Source organism: Oryza brachyantha, chromosome 3, assembly GCF_000231095.2.
Source record: "Oryza brachyantha chromosome 3, ObraRS2, whole genome shotgun sequence".
NCBI lineage: Eukaryota > Viridiplantae > Streptophyta > Magnoliopsida > Poales > Poaceae > Oryza > Oryza brachyantha.
Genome location: NC_023165.2, coordinates 9,903,508 through 9,925,939, shown reverse-complemented (window position 1 = coordinate 9,925,939; position 22,432 = coordinate 9,903,508). Strand labels below are relative to the sequence as shown.

General features: G+C 45.5%; 3 protein-coding genes across 3 annotated transcripts; all 3 read right to left on the bottom strand.

Moving 5' to 3' along the window:
- Positions 1 to 707: 707 nt before the first annotated feature.
- LOC102709348 (calmodulin-1) lies at positions 708 to 2,488 on the bottom strand. Its single transcript, XM_006649934.3, has 2 exons — positions 2,270 to 2,488; positions 708 to 1,434 (listed from the first exon to the last, which is right to left on the bottom strand). The coding sequence occupies exons 1-2, from the start codon at positions 2,343 to 2,345 to the stop codon at positions 1,061 to 1,063; spliced, it is 450 nt and encodes a 149-aa protein (XP_006649997.1). The 5' UTR covers positions 2,346 to 2,488; the 3' UTR covers positions 708 to 1,060.
- Positions 2,489 to 7,716: 5,228 nt separating this feature from the next.
- LOC107303898 (serine/arginine repetitive matrix protein 1-like) lies at positions 7,717 to 9,644 on the bottom strand. The gene is made up of 2 exons (XM_015835181.2): positions 8,742 to 9,644; positions 7,717 to 8,630 (listed from the first exon to the last, which is right to left on the bottom strand). Exons 1-2 carry the CDS (start codon positions 9,619 to 9,621, stop codon positions 8,236 to 8,238), a joined length of 1,275 nt encoding a protein of 424 aa, XP_015690667.2. The 5' UTR covers positions 9,622 to 9,644; the 3' UTR covers positions 7,717 to 8,235.
- Positions 9,645 to 16,466: 6,822 nt separating this feature from the next.
- Positions 16,467 to 22,029, bottom strand: LOC102709062 (SNF1-related protein kinase regulatory subunit beta-1-like). Its single transcript, XM_006649933.3, has 4 exons — positions 21,679 to 22,029; positions 17,987 to 18,168; positions 17,730 to 17,892; positions 16,467 to 17,179 (listed from the first exon to the last, which is right to left on the bottom strand). The coding sequence occupies exons 1-4, from the start codon at positions 21,907 to 21,909 to the stop codon at positions 16,865 to 16,867; spliced, it is 891 nt and encodes a 296-aa protein (XP_006649996.3). The 5' UTR covers positions 21,910 to 22,029; the 3' UTR covers positions 16,467 to 16,864.
- Positions 22,030 to 22,432: the final 403 nt, after the last annotated feature.

Sequence of the window (22,432 nt, the reverse complement as noted above, 5' to 3'; positions counted from 1 at the left end):
CGCAGACCAATCCCCCTCTGTTCGTTCGCATCCAAGTTTTACCAAAACCACGTGCTCGCGGCACCAGTTGAACGAGTCTCAGCCAAGTTGCCAACACCAACACTTTAGCCGGTGTTATGGAGAAAATTTTTAGAAAAAGTATCACGTTAAATATTTGACCGGATGTCGGAAGGGGTTTAAAGACACGAATGAAAAAACGAATTTCACGGCTAGCCTACAAACCGTGAGAAGAATCTTTTAAGCCTAATTAATCCGTCATTAGCACATGTTGGTTACTGTAGCACTTATGGCTAATCATAGACTAATTAGGCTTAAAAGATTCATCTCAAGATTTCTTTCGTAACTATGCAATTAGTTTTTTGGTTCATCTATGTTTAATACTTTATTTAAGTGTCCAAAGATTCAATATAATGTTTTTTTAAAAAAAAATTAGAGAAGTAGCCAAGACGACAGCGCGAGCAAGTAGCAGGCCGCCCCCTCTGACGAAAAGGATAGCCACTCCAACGAGAGGTCGGTCAGAGACGCCGTCTGCACAAACACATCTCCAAAACGAATCGCAATTTCAGAACCACCTACCAACCACAACCAGCCGAGGCCCTGACTTCCTGGTCCAACTGAAACCCGGCCGAACTTTTAGCAAACCAGCAACTCGGAGATGCTTCACATGCGACCTGACTTTTCAGCCAAAACAAAATGCCAAAGGATAAGGACAATGGAAAGCAGCTGCCTGTTCATTGATGGATGATGCTAAAATGATCCGAGCAGATCTGACGAACAAAAAACAGTGCTACAAAAAGACGGACTCAACTGCAATTCAATTCAGGGTTCGGAGAGATCGGAGCAAGCCTTAACAGATTCACACAGAAAACCAAGCAAGGAAGTTCCATGGCACACAGGAGACTGGAGAGATAGCAATAGCAATGTTCAGCAACTACAGCTAGTACGATTCGGTTTTCTTCATCAGGGAAGACGAGGGAAACCAGGGTTGCATCCCTTACTAATACGGCAATGCACGGTTTCCTCCTCCCGGGGGTACTATGCCGTCGTCGGCAGAGGCGGCTCACTTGGCCATCATGACCTTGACGAACTCCTCGTAGTTGATCTGGCCATCGCCGTCGACGTCGGCCTCACGGATCATCTCATCGACCTCCTCGTCGGTCAGCTTCTCGCCGAGGTTGGTCATGACGTGGCGGAGCTCCGCGGCGGAGATGAAGCCGTTCTGGTCCTTGTCGAACACCCTGAACGCCTCCTTGAGCTCCTCCTCCGAGTCAGTGTCCTTCATCTTGCGGGCCATCAGGTTGAGGAACTCCGGGAAGTCGATGGTGCCGTTGCCATCGGCGTCCACCTCGTTGATCATGTCCTGGAGCTCGGCCTCCGTTGGGTTCTGCCCCAGCGAACGCATCACGGTTCCCAGCTCCTTGGTTGTGATGCAACCTGCCCAATGTGACATCATAGACGTATTTCAGATCAAATCCACATCACTAGTGACTGTTAAACTAGTATTAATTAACATTTCCAGCCAAAAACAATGAAGGAACGGATCAAAGTGCATCCGATCCGGTCAATTAACATGTCGAGCGTGAGTCATGACAATTAAACTATGATCGTCCAGGTTTAATGATAAATACTAAACAATCCTTTTTTTAATTTTGCAGAGAAGTAAACAATTCACTTGATCCGCACAAAAGCATGCTCTTCATGAAGAGGAATTCAGACAGATATCAAAATACACTCTTAAAATTTGTCAAGCCAAATCCTGATCAACACTTATAATCTGAACATGAACAGCTCTATTCAGCACCTAAACAGTTCTCAATCTCCATTACTACAGATCTACTATGATAATAATCGATTTCTGGTCCTCTACGTTTGCAAAATTTATGCACGCTGGGGTCAGATCTAAGGGATCCGGACCCGCGATACAATGGCAAAAGCAGAGAACACAAAGGGTCCCCATCTTGACATGCCACGGCGTGCAGCGCATCGCAACAGTTGCAGTTTTAACATAAGAAAAAACACCACTGCTAATTTAATTTGATTTACCCCAATAACCTCTACAGCACGGTAAAATTACCGGAGTATTTTCCTTTTTTTTCAGATTAAGCATAACGCGAGATCTTTACATTATGTACTGCACAGGATGCAAGATTCGTTCGGTTTTCACAAGCGAAGAACGCGCATGATATTCTGCTACCACGACACGCCTATCTGATTAACAGGAGCAGCAATAACAGGGGAAATAGCTTCGGAAGAGGCGTGTTTCTTTTACCGTCGCCGTCCTTGTCGAAGAGGCTGAAGGCCTCCTTGAACTCGGCGATCTGGTCGTCGGTGAGCTGGTCCGCCATGCCTGCCGGAGCTTAGCGCTGGCTCCTCTTCCTTCGGTTGCCGCAGCCGAGCGCGAGACGCGGGGTGGGGTCGAGGCGAGACGACGCGACCGTCGGAGGGGGAGAGGCTGGGAGCGATCTGTGGCCTCGCGTCCGGGGAATTTCGCCGGGCTTTATACCCGCCGGGCCGCTCCCCGACCGGCCCGTTCCGCCGTCCACGCCTCCCGTTAACGTCGCGACCCGCGAATTCCCCAGACTACCCCTCCCCCCTTCTCTCTCTCTCTCGATCGCCCAACGAAACACCAAATCACCAATCAATCGGTCGTGCGCTGGTGCATGATACGCGCGGCTGTACTTTCCATATGCCTCGTCTCGTTGGCACAGGCTGGACGGACGCGTTGGCGTTGCGGTTGGCAACGTGCAGCCGGCCGGGGGTGATTCCACCGACTGCGACATGGCATGCGGTCCACGACGACGCGACGCGCGCGGGGGGTCGGTCGGTTCGGTCGATCGATCGCTGGCTCATCCGGGAGGAGGACGAGATGGATCGGAGCGGAGCGGCCTGGTGTTGAACAAGCCATGCATGTGACAACGTCGACTTGTGTGTGGGTTTGTTGTTAGTCTCTTTCATTTATCCTAAAAACACTTTATTTTTAAATAATTATTGTATTGACATTTTAAAAAGCATAAGACAAATATGTTAGGGTTTTGAAAAACAAATTGTATTATAATCTTTGTTGTTTTGTACTTATTTTTTTTAGGTAGGTTTGAAATAATGTGTTTTTGATGAATGAAGCATATTATTTATGATGTGATATAATGGTATGTACCTATACTGCATGGTGCTCTTCGTGTGTCCTTTCCATGGACATGTGATTCTTCATATTCAGGAAAACAAATGAACAGCTAAAAAGCTGTCGTAAGTGATTAGGACAAAAAAAAAACTTTCAAGTCTAATATCATAGACAATTCTATTACAACTATATAGTGTAGCTTTTAATTTATAATCATCAAATCATATTGAAATATTTATGAGGATAGAAAAAATACATATCGCCTCAAGATTTGTACGAAGGGTAAAAAACATATGTGTTTGATCACTTGTGTACAAGTTGTTATAATATAATTACATCATAATTATATTGTAGTTATATACTTATATCTTTATTTGTAAAAAAACTTGCAAGAGACTTTTACATTATCAAAAGGAAACTTTGGCAAAAACTGATGATGCTCTAGGACTTACGTGCATGTCACCATTGCACCAGGCAGTCTATAGTTTTGATGTGGCATTTAAATCAGAGCGAGCAGGTCACACGGCAACTTGCCGAGGACATTTCGGTCACACGGTGCAACGGCGAGGGGCAGGTCCGTGAATTCCGGGAACGTGCCGCCATGTGGTACAGTCAACCTGCCCACGACTTCCAAAAGAGGGACCGGCCCTGTGTCAGTTTTCCAGGACGCGTGAGATTACCGTGCTACCCCGGACGCGGTCTGGACGCGGAGTGGTGATTTTTCTTTTCCACTTTTGAAAAATTATTCAGTGCCGCGAATCCGGTCGATGCCACGTCACCTACATGACCGTGAATAGTACTCGTACTACTATATTGTTTTGATGGACGATGGGCCATCATCGTGTTCATCCGGCCTAGCTTGATGGGTCCTGGGCCAGTGTGTTAATCCAGCCCAGTACAGCAGTAGTTTTGAGTAAATCAGTTTGTAGCTTCAAACTTCGTGCATCCTCAGTCTCGGAGAAGTGCCTATATATCAATCGTGCGATTAAAAATCACACGGATATTCTCCCTCCAACCAATAGTATAGGTTGTTTTGGGAAAGATTTGGTTAAACTTTTTAAATTTCAACCATTAATTATTTCTTAAATACAAAATAATTTCCTTTAAAGCTAATGTTATGATATCATAAACTTATTTAATTTTATAAATTTAATATAACAAAAAGCTATCAAAATTTTAGAAATTTGACTAAATCTTTATCTAAAATGATAAATATTTGTGGCGGGAGTTGGTAACTGTAGCACAATCTATTATATATATAAATCATGCTAGTTATAAGGTATATATAATTGCACTAGCACGGAGTTATAAATGTAACTAATATATAAATAACATGTAGGATGCAATAAAAGAATTCATAGCTTAGTGCTAGTTACATTAGAATTACATGCTAAATGCTTATAATTTGGTGTTAGTTACATTGGAATTACATGCTAGTTATACTGAAATTATATTAATTACACAGAAATTATATTATAGGCGTAATGTGGTTACATTTGAAAAATCACGCGATGTATTTACAGCAAAACCGTTTCGGGAAACATGAGGTCGCTAAAGGCAGTCGCTTGCTTTGCTTCCTTTCACCTTTCTTTGGGAAAAGCCTGGGGGAGAGGATTTTGGATTGCTTGGTGATGGTCCGGCATGATCAGCAGGGAGCTAAGGATTGGGATCTGGTCAAGGCGAGATTATATATGCAGGCAGATCGCACCGCTGCCATCAATCATGGCAGCCAGGCAGGGGAGCACGGCGAAAGCAGCGAGTAAAATGGGCAACACGGCGATCCCAGTAGCTTTCTTCGGCGAAAGACTCTTCACCGTCTTTCTTCTTCACCGTTGTAAATGGGCCCAGATCTAGCCTCGGACTGGGCTCGACTGAACGACTCACTTTCGCTTTCAATGTTATTTTTTTCCCTTTAACTTTTGTTTCTTTAAGGCTCTACTGCGTTGCACGAAATGTGAGGGGGATCACTTGTCTTTTGCTCGGAAAGAACCGATTGGAGCTGAGTTGTACATGCAAATGTTGTGAGAACTGAGACGCCATGCTGGGCAAATTCTGTGATATGGGTGCGTGTTTTGAGTTTTCTGACCAAAGTGAGTCACGACAAAGAGGAGCTCTCCCGCACAATTTTGCTTGTTTTATTCAGTAGTGACTAGTGAATCCGTATACTTTGTCAGTCTAACTGTACTACTGTAGTCTGTAGGCATTCAGATTTCGGGCAAAGCTGGCAATTTCTTAGTGTCCCCTCAAGGCATGAACTCAATATCTTGCTGCCCACCAGAAATTGCAGTATTTACACTTCCTACATCTCTTTAAAAAATTGGTGAAGGCAACTCAACAAGTTCTAAATGTTCTTCGAATCAACAAATCATTGTGGAAAATCCTACCTCCTCACGTCCTCAGTAGTAGCAGCTACATAGTTTCCTCCTGTATATATTATAAAATGATTTTGAGTTTTGTTTTTCAACTTTTGCCAACTTTATAAGAAATGTTGCAACATTTACATCATTAAATTAATTCTATTAAATCCATCATTGAATATATTTTTTAAGTACATTAATTTTATATTCAAAGTGTTGCTACGTTTTGCTATCAAGTTGATCAAACTTAAAAGAAGTTTAGAACAAACCCTAAAAGTTTTATATCATGGGACGAAGGAAGCACTATCTGAGTATGAAGAACGTTTGTGCGCTAAAGTTTTCCTTAAGAGAATGCTCAAGTTTAACTACTAACGTCTAACCCTTCCATCGATATGAAAGACAACCTAGTGCTTTGTCTACCCAAAATATAAACATTTATAGGATATTTGGCATAGACCGAGCAGATGTTAAAAGTCACTTTTAATCACTTGTTTGACTCTGGAGATAGCACTAAGTTGACTCTGGAGAATATTTAGTTATATTCTCTAACTAAATATTTGCTTGACTCTGGAGTCATTGGAATGATGGAAATCATGAAAACCAGTGCAGAAATGATTATACTGTGGCATAAAACTTTAATCCTGGAAATGATTATAATTTAGGATTGAGTGAGTATATTGAAAGGCAATAATAACAGAACTAAGTCTTCTTTCCAATGCATGGTTCTAAAAAATACAATAAGAATAGTAAAAATACATTAGAGCGCGCTATCACCTGTACTGTCACCTTGAATCCTATGGACTGAAAAAACATTGGAGCACTATAGAATAATCATTTGGATTGAGTGTAGAAAAAACACAGGAATAATAGAGAGAGGTACACAGAAAGAAAATTTTTAAGAGGTTGGACCTTACATTGAAATTCTCTAAATTTATAAATTTGAGGTATTCCTAGGGAATTTCAAAGGAATTTGGAGCAGGATTTTCTTTGTTCCAAAGGGCCATGTCGATTTTTTTTCATAGAAATCTAATCTCTCAAAATTCCCGCCAAATTCATTTGTTCCATAAGAGTCCTAATAACTAACATCCTTTGCATCAAGATGGAAGACAACCTAATATATTGAGATGCAATAGTAACAGCACCCAGGCATTTAACCATTGTTGTTCAGCTTATCTGTCATGTTCATGATTTTTTTTAAAAAAAAAACATTGTAGCTCAACCCATTTGTCATGTTCATTCAGAAAGTTGTCGAGGCAAGCAGTCAAAACAGTAGTACGCCAGTGCATCGGTTGGCCGCTTGCTGCACCATACGACGAGTCGACGATATACAAGCATAATGCCAGTACTACTAGCTGTTTTTGGAGGCAATGGCACGGTAAATATTTGGTCCCTGAATAGGAGGACATCGTGCAAAGTTATCGCAAAAGCTCGTGGCAAGCATGGAGCAGAGTCTAGCGCAAGCCAGGCCATAGGTACAGGATATTCAATCAGCTGGCCTAGCCCTGCCATGCCCCTAGCTATCAGTTGCCAACACTAAATTCCAGGCATCTCCCTTTTCTTTTCTTCGGAATCTGCAAGTAAAAGTACCCCGTATATTTTAGTACTTCCCAAGTATTTTTATGTTATTTAAGTAAGAATTAAGTTTAGAGAAAAAAACTATAATATTTTTTAATAAACAATGAATGGATGGATGTACAAGGGTACATGGGGATAAATTGAGAAGAATCTTAAATAAAAAGTAATTTATGGGATAAAGAGTCCTGCAAATAATACCAAAAGTTCTTATATTTCGGTAAAAGATTAAAATTTTAAAAATACTTATAATTTAAAACAGAATGAGCAAGTTTAATTCACAAACAAAGAACAGGAGTACTCCCCCTGCTCCTTTCTCCATGCCGAAATGATATCATTTGAACATATCTCCTACAAATAAGAACATAGCATTTTTTAAAATTCCGATATATTTGTCTCCTAAATTGTTCAATTCTAACGCTTTTTTCAAACTTTTCTGAACCGCGATATAATAATTGCTTAATAAACAAAATATTTTTGAATAAATAAGAGAAGCTAAAAGTGATTTTTTTAGAACAGAGGCAATAGTATAAATGAAGTGGAGTATTCATTTTTCGAGTTTCTTGGACTATGCCAAGCTAGCCATGCTCACACATCCATCATATGATACTACTCTGGATTTATCCGTGTATTTGAGGATTACCGAGGGAAGAAAGCATCCTTGCAAAATCAGAAAGGTATATATACCGATAATCTCCATTGAACATTCAGAAATCCAGACAAAACTGTACTGTACCATTCATCGAATGGTACTAAAGCATGCTAACTCCCATGTAATATTCCTGATCACTCCAATTATTGCAGGTCAACTAATTATCACGACCATGGCAGCTAGCTTAAACATTCTAGCTGGAATATTGTTGTGCGTATAGCCGCATAGGAGTACTTGCTTGCTGGGCAGTCGCCTCTTCGATCGGTGGGGACTAGGGACAGTGGTAGTGACAGGGGGCCGTTCCCATATTTTCTGAAAGCTTTGCGTCACTTTTATTGCGCTCCACCTACAACGGCGTACGCCAAATGCGTCGCGAATCCTTTCTTTCAAGGCGAGTATGATGAGCCGGATCATGGGGCTTGTCAGTGGCTGACACCCATGGAGATGGAGATCTCGCACGCGCGCTAGCTGTAGCTGTAGCTGTAGCGATTCAATTCCATTCCCCACATTGTAGCTAGCTAGGTGCGTGCATATGCTCAGAAGACCAGCCTCTTCCTGCACATGGCGGCGCCGGCGCCATGGCCGGACGAGGACGGGTGCGGCGGAGGCTGCGTCAGCAGCTCCGCGACGACGTCTCCGACCAGGTCGTGCAGGATGGCGCGCTCCAACGCCGCGCCCACACGCCCGGCCTCGTGCCGCTCCTCGTCGGCGCCCTGCCCCCACACCTCCCCCACGCTCTCTGCCATCGCGCGGCTCCGCCCGGATGCCGCCGCCTCGAGGCCCCACCGCCGCCGGTGCCGCCAGCTGATGATCTCCGACGACGGGAGCAGAGGCGGCATCCACCTTGGTATGGCCTCGATGGCCACTACCGGGTGGTGGTACATGGCGACGGCGTGCAACTCGTTGCATGGTCTGATCTTGCAATAGTCACCTACATAAGTATGTTGACTTGTCACTAATTGCAGTACTTTGGTAGATCGGCTAACTTGATGGAGTACTTTACGAAATGTATACGTCAGCAGTATCACCATAGTGAACGTACCCGAGAAAACAAGCGTGCGCGAGGGCTTCACGATCTTCGATCCGACGGTGGCAATACCGCTGCTGAGCTTGCGATCTGCATCGAGATCCGTGCAAGGAGACGACCGCTTCCTGCATGGGAATCTCGGGGAGGTGATGGCGTCCAGCACGGAGTCAGGACTCGGGTAATGCTCCTCGGACCGCGGCTTCTGCGGTGACGGCGACGGCGACGGCGAGGGATCGGCGTCACGGCCGTCCTTCCACTGGTCGTATGATCCCTTGTCTGTGGCTTCTGGCGTCGGGACGTCGGACGCGGCGGCTGCCTGCATCTCGGCGGCGCGGACGGCGGCGATGATCCGCCGCAGCGTCTTGAGGTCCTCGTCGCACTTCTCTAGTGCGCCCAGCAGCTTCCGCCGCTTCTCTGCCGCGGTCTCCGGGGGAGGGGGAGGGGGTTTAGTCGGGAATGGCCGCGGCGTCGTCGCGGCGGGAGAAGGCGGCGCGGACTCCTCCAGGCCCATCAGGCGGGCGACAATGGCCGGTGGCGTCGGCCGGGGGCTGTCGCAGCTGGCCCGGCGGTGCTCAGGCGCGATCGTCGGGCTCCGCGGCGCGTCGCAGGACCGCCGTCGCCGGAGCGCAGTCGGCGCTGGATGCATCTGCGGCGCCTGCTGTCCCTGCGAAGGCGAAGGCGTCGCCACCACCGGCAGTTTCTTCTTGACGGGCGGTGGAGACGGCGGCGGAGTGCAGACAACCGGAGCGGCATTCTTGGCGGTGAGGCGCTTCCGTTGATGACTACGGTGGTACGGGGAGAGCAGGCGGAGGAGGCCGGCCATGCACCCGATGCTCCGCCGACGCGGGGCACCGGACGCGGACGATGACGCGCCCATCGCCTCCGGCGGCTGCATCGCACTAGCTCCCCCGCTTCCTCTCGCCGCCGCCAACGTTCAAGCGAAGCGCAGCGTGGCCGCGTGGGTGGGCATTATAATCCGCGCGTGGAGCGATCCACAATGACCCAATCACCCCCGCTGCTCCCCGGCACGATCACAATAATGCGAAGGGCAACTCCGGTATTCGTCGGCGTTAGTAGAGACGGGACAAAAGCTGGGCGAAGTGGGGGAGGGGTGTATCCGAGTTAAACTGCACTCTGCCGCAGTGTGGCAGCTAGCTTAGCCTCTTTTGCTATACTAGCTTGAAGGCAGCGGCAGCTGCTGCATTCACGTTGCACACCAGGCAAGCGCAGTGAAGGCAGCTGGAGTAATAGTTAATTAATTAAGGTGACATTAATTTAACAGGACAGGGAGCAGGGGGGGTGTTACTGCACGCAGACTTGATTAATGGAGGGCCTAGCTAGTGTGGAGATTAAGGAATAATGATCGCAATCATGTGCGTCGATCCGTGGAACTTTGCAACAACTACTTGGCAGTGGTATATTTGTTCCAGGATTTTACGTGAGTGGTGTCTTGGAATAATTCATGGGTCTGCCCGGCCGGGGCCCCGGCTGGCGAAATTACACGAGTCACTCGCTACACATTGGTTAGGAGTACTAGTTACTACTAATCGACCGAGCCTGCCGCATGGATGATGAGGCATATGCAGTTCTTTTTCCTTTGCTTTAGCTTCAAGTTTACACCTTCTCAGGAAGTATATGAAGTATGTAGATTAGGCCCGGTCTACTTTGATGGAAGCCTCGGGCTGTAATTAACAGGATATTGCGTATACATACGATTTCCCTCAAGCTTCCTTTCTGCGCCAGTAACTCAAGTTAGACCGGCTATGCTCATATATAGCTACGTAGTACTCCCCTTTTGGGGATTACACATTAGCTACCGCGCTCTAATCCCAGTACGTAGTACGTACTACTGATAAGTGCTTCAGCTAGCTTTGATCATGTGTGTGTTGCGATGCTTTTGTGCGCGAGGAAAAGGCCAGGATTGCAGCAGCAAGCTCGCACCGGCCGCATTTAACGAGGAGAGACGGAGGAATGGATACGGTACAGTGGGTAAAAGCAAAAGAGGCCGCGGCTGGCCTGGCTGTGCATGCAGAAAAGAAAAGCCCCCTCTCCATCACTCCGAGGTCGAACGAATCCTAGGCCTTGGACCGGCAACCGTACCGGTACGGCACCGCGCCGCACCGGACGGAGCGATCGAGCGGCCGTGGCGGGCAGGCTGGGCAACACGCCAACACCGGTGGTTCACACACCGTGCCCGTGGCACCACACGCGTACGCACGGTACGTGCGCGGCGTCACGTCGCGCATAGCGCCGCCGCCGCCCAGCGGTACCGCGGTTATGCCGCCGCGTGCATGGCGCCGTTGGCGTTGCAGCACAGGCGCGCACTCGTAGTCCCCCGCATACTTGTTGTACTCGTTCCGTCCTTAAATAAATCAATATTTTTTTTTCTTATGATGTTTGACTCTTTATTTTATTATAAAAATTTATGATTAAATTTTTTATTTTTATTAGATAATAAATTATAAATAGTATTTTAAATGTGATTAAAATATTTTAATTTTTTTAAATAAAACAAATGGTCAACCGTTGGATACCAAAATAAAAGAATTGATTTTTTTAAAGACGGAGGGAGGAAGTAGGCGGCAGCGCGTGGCACCTGTAAGAGCGAGCGATTCGGCGGGCGGCGGTTTACGCGCGGGTGGTGGGTGCGTGCGGGTCGGGTCGTTCTGCGCCGCCGGGCGAGAGGCGGAGGGCGATGGATGGATGGATGCGTGCGTGCGTGCGTAGTACCGAGCTAGGTAGCCCGTGGCCGTGCCCGCGGGCGAGTCCGGCCGGCCAGACGGAAAGCTAGTAAGCTAGTAGGAGTACTATACGTGCTGGCGTGAGCGCGCCTGGGGGCGCGAGTCGAGCGCGGCAGCAAGCGTCCAGCGGCAGCGGGCGAGGGACGAGCCGCCTGTCCGGTAGCGCTCGGTGGTAACGGCCCTGTTAGCGCAACAGACATGTCGGGCGAGCTGCCGAACGATTCCTTCGCTGGACGCTCTCTCAGCTTGGTCAGTTAAACTAACAGTGATAACCGTTGTATGGCTCTGATGTTGGAGTACTACCAGAGGTAATTAACCGTTGTAATTAACGCGTGGACTTGCAAAAACATTTATCATGCATGAAATTGGATTTTATTTCTTGTTTTTAAAGAATAAATTTCATAAAACTATAGGTATTTTAAATAAATTACTATAAAACTATGCATTTAACATTGTATATCACAAAACTATAGTTGTAGTGTATTTTATCATAAAACTACATATTTGGTTGTAAAGTTATAATGAACCACATGCTTTGGAGTTCCACTAGTCTTTTCTTATTTTTAAGTTAGCAAGTTATAGTTTTTTAGTTTTACACTACAATGACTTAAATATATTGGTTTACAAATTGATTGGTGTTAAATATGTATGTTTTGTGATACACGCTTATAAATCTACAATTTTTTGATAGCTTGATCAAACTAGATCTTTCTTATTATTAATTTTAGAACTAAACCCTATGAAACATATTTTAAAATCTGAATATTTTGTTATGTCAACTCGCATATCATGGCGAAATAAATTTGACATTATAGTATTCTTCCGCCACACCAAAAGTTCTAGTTTGAAAATAAATTTTATAAGAAATCATTTTAAAAAATAAAAGTGTTAAATTTAAGGGCTTATTGGAGGAATTTTACATCAATTTAGAAGGAATTAAACTGTTTCATAAGAAATTCTTCTAAAATTCGTGCATATCTAATAACCTCAGGTTATGTTCCATATATGGCTCGATGTGTCTTTCGAAAATACAATTGCATTATCTATTATCCAAAGCAGCAGGGGTGGCCGGGTGGGTAATTGGTTTGTATGGTTTCACGGTTCGGGGTGGGGGGGGGGGGGGTCTGGGAGAGGTATTATCAACATTAGGTTTTTGTAGAAAAAGGTTATGAAAAGATGCGAGAAAACTCAATGATGTCTCTATTTATCCGTTTCAATGGTTTGGTGTTTCATTCTGTATATTTGATTGCATTATTGTTGATTGTCGAGCGACTGATCGGCTACGAGATATATACAATCTATAACGGTAGAAATATCAATAATGATATACTATGAGGGCATGCTTAACAGAGGTGTGCTCTGGTTTGCACTCCCTTTACATATTGGACCTATACTGATTAGCATGGAAGTTGGAGGACATGTGCAGATGTGCTCTAGTGGCCAGCAATCTAGCATGGGGCATATAGAGGAGACGATCGAAGGCAGTCGGGCAACCATACAGGAGTGATGATTATAAGGATAAGTGGGTCAACTCGAGCAAGAACCTCAAATAGTTTATATCTGAGTTCATGGGATAGCCCGCTTAGAGCAGGTGCAATAGCAAGTTATAAGCCGACTATACATATATTTTAAGAAGATAAAAGAGAAGACCAGTGAACTACGGATTTATAGTCAGCTGTAGCATGGACTCTAAGACACAGTGTGTATAACAGTGGAATATAATATTATATGCTTTGTAGATAACTATTATATAAATTGACTATATATAAATTAAAGTTATTAGTCGGCTATACTATTGAACTTGCTCTAACAACCGAGTTCATTGGTCGCTTGAGATCTTCCAAACATTCAGATCGACGGCTATAATATATCGGACAACGTACGTGTTGACTAGATGGTAAGACGTTAATCATTACTGCTCCATGTATTCTAAAATGTTGTTACTTTTAGTTTTTTAATCTTTACCAAAATATAAGGTTTTTAATCCTATTCACAGTACTATTTATTACATCAATTATTTTTCATTCTAAATTCATTTTATTTATCTCCAGATAACCTCTTGCTCTTATCCATTTTCAATTATTAAGAAATGCCATAGTATATTATCATATATTTTGCTAAATAATATTAAACCATTTACATTTTAAAACAGGGACAATATATCATAATCTAATAATCCAGTAGTGGTAAAACATATCTATCTCAAGTACGGCTACCCGGTTCTAAAACCTTAGAACAAGGCTAATAATATAGCCAATAAGTTGGCTATAAGACTTTTTTTAGTCTTTTTTTATCCTACTCATATGAAGTAGGAGTTAGCTCTTTATTATTAATATAGGATTCACATGTCTTTTTTATATAGCTTTTTGGTTCTTGTACTCAAGCTGACTATAAGAGCAAGTTCAATAGTATAGCCAACTACTGGCTCTAATTCATCTATAGTCAATCTAATAGTCAATTTATACAATAGTTACATACAAAACATCAATACATGGTCTCACATGTCATACACACATTTTGTCTTAGAACCTATGTGTAGCTGGCTACAAATTAGTAGTCCACCTCTCTTCTCTCTACTCTTATCTAGTTAAAGTATGTTTATAGCTAGCTTATAGCCTGCTATTGTACCTGCTTTAAGATTACAGCTCACTTCTCTTCTCTATACTCTTCTCTCTTTCTTTTAAATAAGCATTTAGCCCACTTGCCACCTACTATTACTTGCTCATATGAAACGCCGACGGTAATTTGTTGCCAGAACGAGGAGCGCACCAATAATTGCAGCGTAGAGAGCGGCATGTCACTATTCGCTTTTTGTGATTTTTAGAGCACCTACTCACGGCGAGATTTTCGCTTGAAAAGTGAGAAGGCGTGAGACCACAACAAATCCGCAAACCTTTTCGACGCAGAAGGCGCGGCGCGAGGAACCACCAGAAACAAGTTTTCACCGCTGCCTTGGCGCCACGCTGCACGCTGCTCCCGTTGCGCTACACCTACACTACGCTACACCAACCTGGTACTAGCCGCGTACGTACCGCCGCGTTCGTCGCGGCCCGGGGAGCAGCAGCACACGCGCGCACAGGGAGAGAGAGGAGATGGCGAGTGGCGACCCGACCGATGGCGACAGCGAGCGCGCGGTCGAGGGGCCCCTGCCGACCGAGTTATTTGTACGTGGTTCATTCAGCCCCCGCGCGCCACGGTGGGCCGGACCAAATCATGGTGAAAGAGATGGAGCAAAGGAGAGGAGAGGAGAGGAGAGGAAGAGGATAGCACAGAGCGTGGTGGGAGAGAGCGCGAGGACGGGTGCACTGTGCGTGCGCTCGAGACAGGCCGGGGCAGTGCGGCAGACGGAGGGCGTGAGGAGACAGGCATCATTGATGGGCGTGCCGCCAGCCAGCCACTGCGGGGACGCTAAAATGATCGTGTGCGACTAGAGGTGACGACGGAGACCCGATACTCGATTCTATGTGGTGAATTTATCTATTAGAGAATGTGGATGGTTAAATTTTAGTATCCATGGAAATGGAAATGATAGCAAATTCATCCCTGTCGGGGATGGCGCCCCGTTCCCCGCGGGAACCTGTATGTACTATCAGAGGGGCGTAATATAGACTTTATTTATATAGTTTGGTCCAAAGAATTAAAGCCCAGAAGACACAGTATATAAGGCTAAACCTAACCCTAGACTCCCGTCTCCACCGGCTGCATGCCTACACCCAACCCATCCAGTGGCGCCAGGGAGGTAGGGAGGCCAACGCACCGGCCGGTCGCCGTGCTGGCCGCCCTCCTACTTGCAGCCTCTCGCCGCGCCGGCCCCCCACTCGCCGCCCCACCGTGCCAGCATGCGCTCCCGCCCGACGCCGGACGTGCAGTCCCGCCCGACGCCGGACGTGCAGTCCCGCCCGACGGCCGACGCCCAAGGCAGGGAGGGCGAAGCGCTAGCTGGCCGCCGCACCGGCTGTCCTCCTACTCGCCGCCCCCCGCCGCGCCAGCCCCCCACTCGCCGCCCCAGCACGCTGTCCTGCGCTTCCGCCCGGCCGCCCGTCACTATCCACCGACGACCGACACCCACCGTGCCGGCCAACCGCCGCGGCGCTGCCTCCCCGCCCGACGCTCCCCCTCCCCCACCGTCACGTTGGCCGCCGCGCCACTGGCGGTCTGTTGCCTCTCCGGCCGACGGCCAACCCCCAACGCGCGCTCCCCACCACGTTGGCCGCCCGACAGCCACGGGAAAAACCACGGTGAAAAAATCCTCGTAGTGATCGGGGATGAGTTCAATATAAATCCCGTGATGTTTCGCGAGGACGGGGACGGGAAAAATTTATCTTCACGGAGACGGGAACGAGGTGTTGATCCCCGACGGTAATTCCCCATTGACATCTCTGTCTGCGACTCCAATCGATTGGGTTGGGTTGCTCTGCCTCTGCCGCGGCTGGACTCCTTGGTTACCACCCCCACGTGGATGCGCTCCCGCTGCTGCCCTTTTTTCACCGTGGCACTGTACGTGGGAGGGGCACCAGCATGGAGCAGGAGCATCGTGGAGGGGGCCGTAGATGCGAGAGACTGGAGAGAGTTGACACTTCTTACCATCATTGCCTCCCCTTTTCTGGTGCTTTTACCGTCGCCAACTGTTTCCCAACACCGGTGGTGCGCCGTCTGCAGGCACGCCTTCTAGAGTTCCCTTCTAGAATTCCCAGTTGATTGAACCAAACCAAAACTGCCACGCTTCTGCAAGTAGCGGTTCTAGAGGCATGACAGGTGGGGGGAACTGGGAAGTGTCACCGCCCATCGCTCGTATCCTTTCTTTGCTCGTGCAGTCGTGCGTGCGTGCACAAATTTGATCGCACTATTATTTTTTTTCCTTTTGCTCTTACAACAGCAGCTGACGAAGTGACCAAGCTGCAGAGCATTCCAGCTGAGCTGCACGGAATGACAGCGCGAACAATTCAGTTGCCTTTTGAGCCTGACAACATTAGGTCGGAAAAATCACACAATCACACATTAGTAAATGAGCAACTCTGTTTTTATTACATATAAGAACAAACAACAGGATCGTTCAAAATAATTAAGAATCTATGGATCACAAGATCTAACTCTGGCACCTATGATTTCGTGGATTTCCACGGTTCTAAGTGGTATTTTCTACACATTTCATACCTTGAGCATCGAGAACAACGAAATGCTGATATGTAAAAACTCAGGATGCTTTGGCCCCTCTGAGGTAAACAGACCAGGAGGCCAGACATCATGATGATACATCATGTACAACACCAACCAAAGTTCCTGCAAGTTATCGGAAATACTCCTGAACCTGAAGTGCTTTTACAGGAAGCGAGGCATCGACGTTGCTGGTTCCGCAGTGAGTTGTCAAGCTAACTTCCACTTCATGGGGTGACTACGTTATCGTTCAATGGGCTTATACAGGACGACGGTTACATATTTGGACTCAAACCTGTGGGTTAAACCAAGGGCCACCAGTGGATGGGCGCCCCAGCCTTTCTCGATGAAGAGGTGGTTGAGGACTATGTGCTGGGGCCGTGCACAACTTTCTTCCGAGTTCTGTGAGTTAAGAACACCGAGATGGAGCTGGGATGGAAGAGAAGGTGGCTCTTTTGAGAAGTCCTTTTCCTCAGGTGCCTGGAAATTGTAGCTAGAATCGGGGGATGGGGGAGGCTCAAATTCTGCTACACTCTCAACACTTTCAGGGACAAAATCCTGCATATACGATAACACCATTAACAACACAACACATAACTTTAGGGGCAAAATAGGAAGATGTCATGAAAGAGTTCTATATTGCACTGTTAAGTGTCATCAGAGATAGTCATTCTGCATTCCTTATTACCTGGTGAAGTCATTCTGCCTCCGTGCCAAAAGGACTTTATATAAATGAAGTCTCTTGGGGGCAGAGGTAGTAATTTACTTGTTTCGAAAGAACAGTGACTCATCTAAAATAACAGTGGCTAATGAAATTATGTAAAATTCTATGTGTTGCAAGTGCAGATATTTCAACCAACAACAAAATTAAGGTGTTTATCAAAAGCTGTTACACATGAATCAGAAAAGAACTTCATAGAACTGGGCATTTGGGTGCTCAGCCCAAAAACTACCTAGTGCCTTTTCATTTATTTTATTGTTTCTAACCTGATCCATGGATTTAAAAGGCATAACAAATGATTGGAACTATCAGTTTCATAGCCAAACAAGCCTTTTCTGTTGTCCGTGGCCATAATTCAGATCTCCAGTGCAAAAGAACAATACTCACATGAACATCTAGAAGGTTAACAGCATTGCCCATGATATCAGTTTCACAAGGAAGATCAGGAAGACATCTCCTTTCTCCATCTACAACAAATCTGTAACGGTAAACTCCCGATGGAAGTATCAACAGAAGCGAATGATCTTTCCCAGATTTCTGCATGGGTTTCCTGAAACGTATATATAAACACTATGAGAAACAAGTTTGGTACATTCTGAAAGTACTCTTTTACCAAAAGGGAATAATATAGTTAATTGCTGTACCTTGATTTCCAGTTATCCCAGGATCCTTCAACAGATACATTCTTTCCTCCAAGCGTCCACACGATCAAGGCAGGAATTTCCTTTTGAGGGGGGCCATCAAAGTCTTCTTCTTGTTCATTCATTAGTATCCGGTTGAACACTGGAGTTATATCAGCTGCTCTTTGGAGTGGAGGCACAGGTGTCTGCAATACAGTAGTAGTCAATATGCTGACAAAGTTTATACCAACACATTAAAGCAAACTAACCATTCTGAACAAAACAAATGACGATATTTATGTTGGACCAAAGGCAGATCTAAGGCCTGGCAACCCTGGTCTGCTGCCCGGGCTCACTGACCGATCACCCCATTAGGATGGCTTTGCCTTTTCCGTGTTCAACAATGTCTAAAATCAAACACACGTGTTTGCCCAGGCTGTAGAAAACTTATAGATCCGCCACTTTGGATAATAGTATACCAGAGAGTTTTGGAGCAAGGAGATGCGTAGAGACTCTTAACAAATGACTAGCATGCAGCACTGCCTAGTAGTTGAACCCAATTGCATGCCCAGAACCATCAGTGTTGATAACTCTATTTGGTCATGGTGTGATTTGCACGAGTTACTAAAAACTATAGCAAATACTATCCAATGGATATGTTCAGTTTTCCTAAAAATGGTCTGGAATATATGCACTCAAGATATAAGCTTGTCCAAAAATAAAATACTATTGTATGACAAGCATCGTCCTACAAGCTATGATCTACAGCCATTGCATTCAAAAGAATCTGCATTACATACTACAGAAGCCATAAGAATGAAATAATATAACCTGTTGAAGTCAGAACCATAGCACCATGAGAGGAAAATGAATTGAAATATGATTTCCCAACAACTGAACAGACTAGTCCAATTTGCAGAAAAAACATAAATAAAAAATACAGAAACATAAGAATATAAATCCAGAGTTTGCATAAGAATATAAAATACATATTTTATGAAAATACACCAAGAAAGACCACTGTTGCTAGTATAGCAAATAAGTTGAACCGACATTCGCCCAATGTTGTCTGATCGGCCGATCGGACCTGATCGCCATGGCACCAATCAGGACGATTAATCGTCGATCAGTCTGATTAATCGAGGCTGATCGGTACAGTAGTGCGGCATATTTACCGGAACATAATAATTCTATATACTATTTAATGTACACCATAATATGCAACAATAGAGATATTATTTGAGGGTTAGATGGTACTTAGCTTTGAGAGAAAGAAACCCTACAAATAATGGGCCGGTCCAACTAAAATTCTAAGTGACAAAAGATTTTTCAGGCTGTCCCAAAACATTCTGATCGTTTGGAGCATCTGATCGGCCGATTGATCGCCCCTGATCGCCGATTAATCGGACGATCAGAAACCTGATCGGCCTGATCGTTTAGAATGCCCTGATCGAGGTCAGGGGACCGATCAGCCCGATTAATCGCGATTAATCGGACGATCAGATAACATTGCATTCGCCCAACAATTAGAACAGAAACAGCCCGATTAGCAGCAAAAGAATTTTGAAAGCAATTCAAAAATAACAGAGAATTTAATAAGAAATCTGGGGTTTTCACATAATTTTGGTCTTTATTAAATGAAGCAAGGGAGTGGACTGCTATTAGCCTGTTATGTCATGACGAAATAGATAAAAAGAAAGAACTATGCAGAACTATTTTCTATACTACTTTAAATGTCCCTACTGCTGGTGGCAGTGAATCTGCCACTTCACTGCTTTCTACAGTTCTTTTGCAAATTAGCCCATGGTATTTTTTGATATTATGAAATAGTCCATATCTATATTTGGTTCAAACAAGTGATATTAGTATTTAGTATAGTTGATAAAAAAATCCTATAACGCTTTGTAATATATTTCCATACTACTTTAAATGTCTCTAGTGGTGCCACCCACTGCTTTCTACAGTTCTTTTGTAAATTAGCTCATGATATTTTCTGATATTATGGAATAGTCCATATCCATATTTAGTTCAAACAAGTGATATTAGTATTTAGTATAGTTGATAAAAAAATCCTATAACATTTTGTAATATAGTTCCATAGCAAAGCATGGATATTTTGCTAGTTTCAAGGAAAAGAAGAAAGACTTCAGTCAAAAGAAGGGAAAAGAAAAAGGATTCACTCACTCTAGGTAAGACTAAATATTTTACTTATTTGGGGCAGTCAATCATAACCTAATCTGTTGATCTGTAACCAGCAATGCTGCTCATATGCTACTGATATGAAATCATCATAGTAATTAAAATAGTGACACTCTGACAGCATTCAGTAATCCAAGGGAATTTAAATAGCAGCATTTGTTGTTCAATACAAATGACTACAGCAACAATAAATAGACCATCTTAGTTGCCTTTACTGGTTATTATATATTGATATTGGATTTAAAGTTTTTAAAGAAGTTTCATAGATCTAGTTTAAACCTTAGCAGTGTTTTATGAACCGCAACAGTAAGAAATCATTTCATATGATCAAGCATTTTGTTTGTGTATGGGTGCTGCAAAATGTTGCACTCATGAGAGGAGGGACATGCTACCAATATTTCACTGCTTCACATGAATAGATGAGTGGGCTGAAAATAGATATGTTTTGGACCAGAGATTTAGATTTAAAGGGTAAAATGAACACAACGAAATGCATCATTAAAAGAACTCAGGTTTCTATCCATCTTCAGGAACAACAGATTGTACTTTAGGAAAGTTGAAGGAAGGTGAACTTAAAAATCAATCTAATCTACCTGTGGTATTAGAGAAGTATACATTTTGTAGCCAGGCCCCAACCTAACAAAAATACAACATTGATTTTTTAAACAAAAGTTAACATAGGAATGTACAAACCAAGCTCATTTCATTTGGAAATAACCAAATATGTATTGCTGTTATCTGATAGTACTATAAATGGTAACTTAAATAATATCCATAAATCAGATATGCAATATGCAAAAGGAAAGCTTAGAGTAAACCAGTTGAGATGAACCCACTGAAACATCATTCCCACCACTAACTTCCCTCATTAACGTTACAAAATCTAAATTAATCATAACACAAGGAATAGTTGATAATTGTAGAAATAATCATTTCGTTTGTAAGCATGTACCAGAATTACAAATAAAACAATTTGTCCCTCAATTACAAGACTAAGACACTACAATCTGTGCACAGTGAAGCGTCCATGGCTCCCTGTTGGGCTGCACAGTTTACAAAGAAATCTAATCTCAAATGATTTACCACAGAGAAATAACAAATCACAGCCTGTGAGCATGATTGAGTAACACTAAATTGAAGGAGATCTCTCTGCTACATTGTAGTCACAAATAGTCATATAAACTAGCAAGCAGGCACCTAATTATCCAAATCAGATAAACGGCATCCCGTGACGGTACATGCTTCAGCCTGTTATCGCACAGAGATCAAACAGTTCATCTATATAAGGAGTAACATCAAATACAAGTGAATTCTGATAACATCGAGACACCTGCACACCTCCAGATCACAAGCAGTCCCCGCATTGGACCCTAGCCAGACCAACCTAATCAGTCGAACCCTCCACATCACCCCGACCCACATCCCCGGCAAACTACGCGTCCAGAAAAAAAAAAACCACCGGGCCAACCGGACGAGCCACCAAACGGAGGAGAGGGCGTGGGATCTCGTGATCTGACCTGGGGCACGAACATCCGCGGCGAGAGGGAGCGGCCGGGGCTCCCGGGCGGCGATCCGGCGCCCCCGCCGCCCCCGACGACGCCCACCGAGCACGCGCGCCGCACGTTGTTGCCCGCTCCGCCGTACGGAGGGAAGCCGCGCTCCGAGGACCGGACGGACGAGTCCCCGCCCGAGTCCTCGACGTCGCCCTCCCCGGCGGGGTCCTCCTCCCGCCCGCTCGCGTTTCCCATGCCTCCCCTCCCCCTGCCACGGGCGGCGAAGAGGCAGCCAAATCACGGGACGGGACGGGAGGATGCGCCACTCGGCGTCGCGTCGCGCCGCGCCGCGCCGCCCGCTGCTGCTGCGCGAGGGAGGGAGGGAGGGAAGAAGAAAGGGAAGAGAGAGAGGGAGAGGAGAGGGTGCGGGGGCTCGTCTTGTACCTGTAAAAGCTTTGGGCTCCCAGATCGCTCGTATTTACGCGCCATGCCACTGCGCATAGAGGAGGAAGCGTTCGCGTCGCGTCGCGCTCCCCCGTGCACCCGGTGTCTAGTCACTGTCTCGTGGGGCCCACCATGTCGGGTAGGAGACCGGTGCACGAGGCTCTAGCGCACGGGGGACGGGAGCAGGTGGTCGCCTCGCCCCCGTGCTGATGATATACACGGGTGACGTGGAGTGGGCCCGGCCCGGCGCAGGCTCACGGCTCGCACGTTGGAGAGGGGAGGAGGAAACCGGGTCCGGCTAGGCGGATTCCTCGACCCGGGAACCCGGTAACGG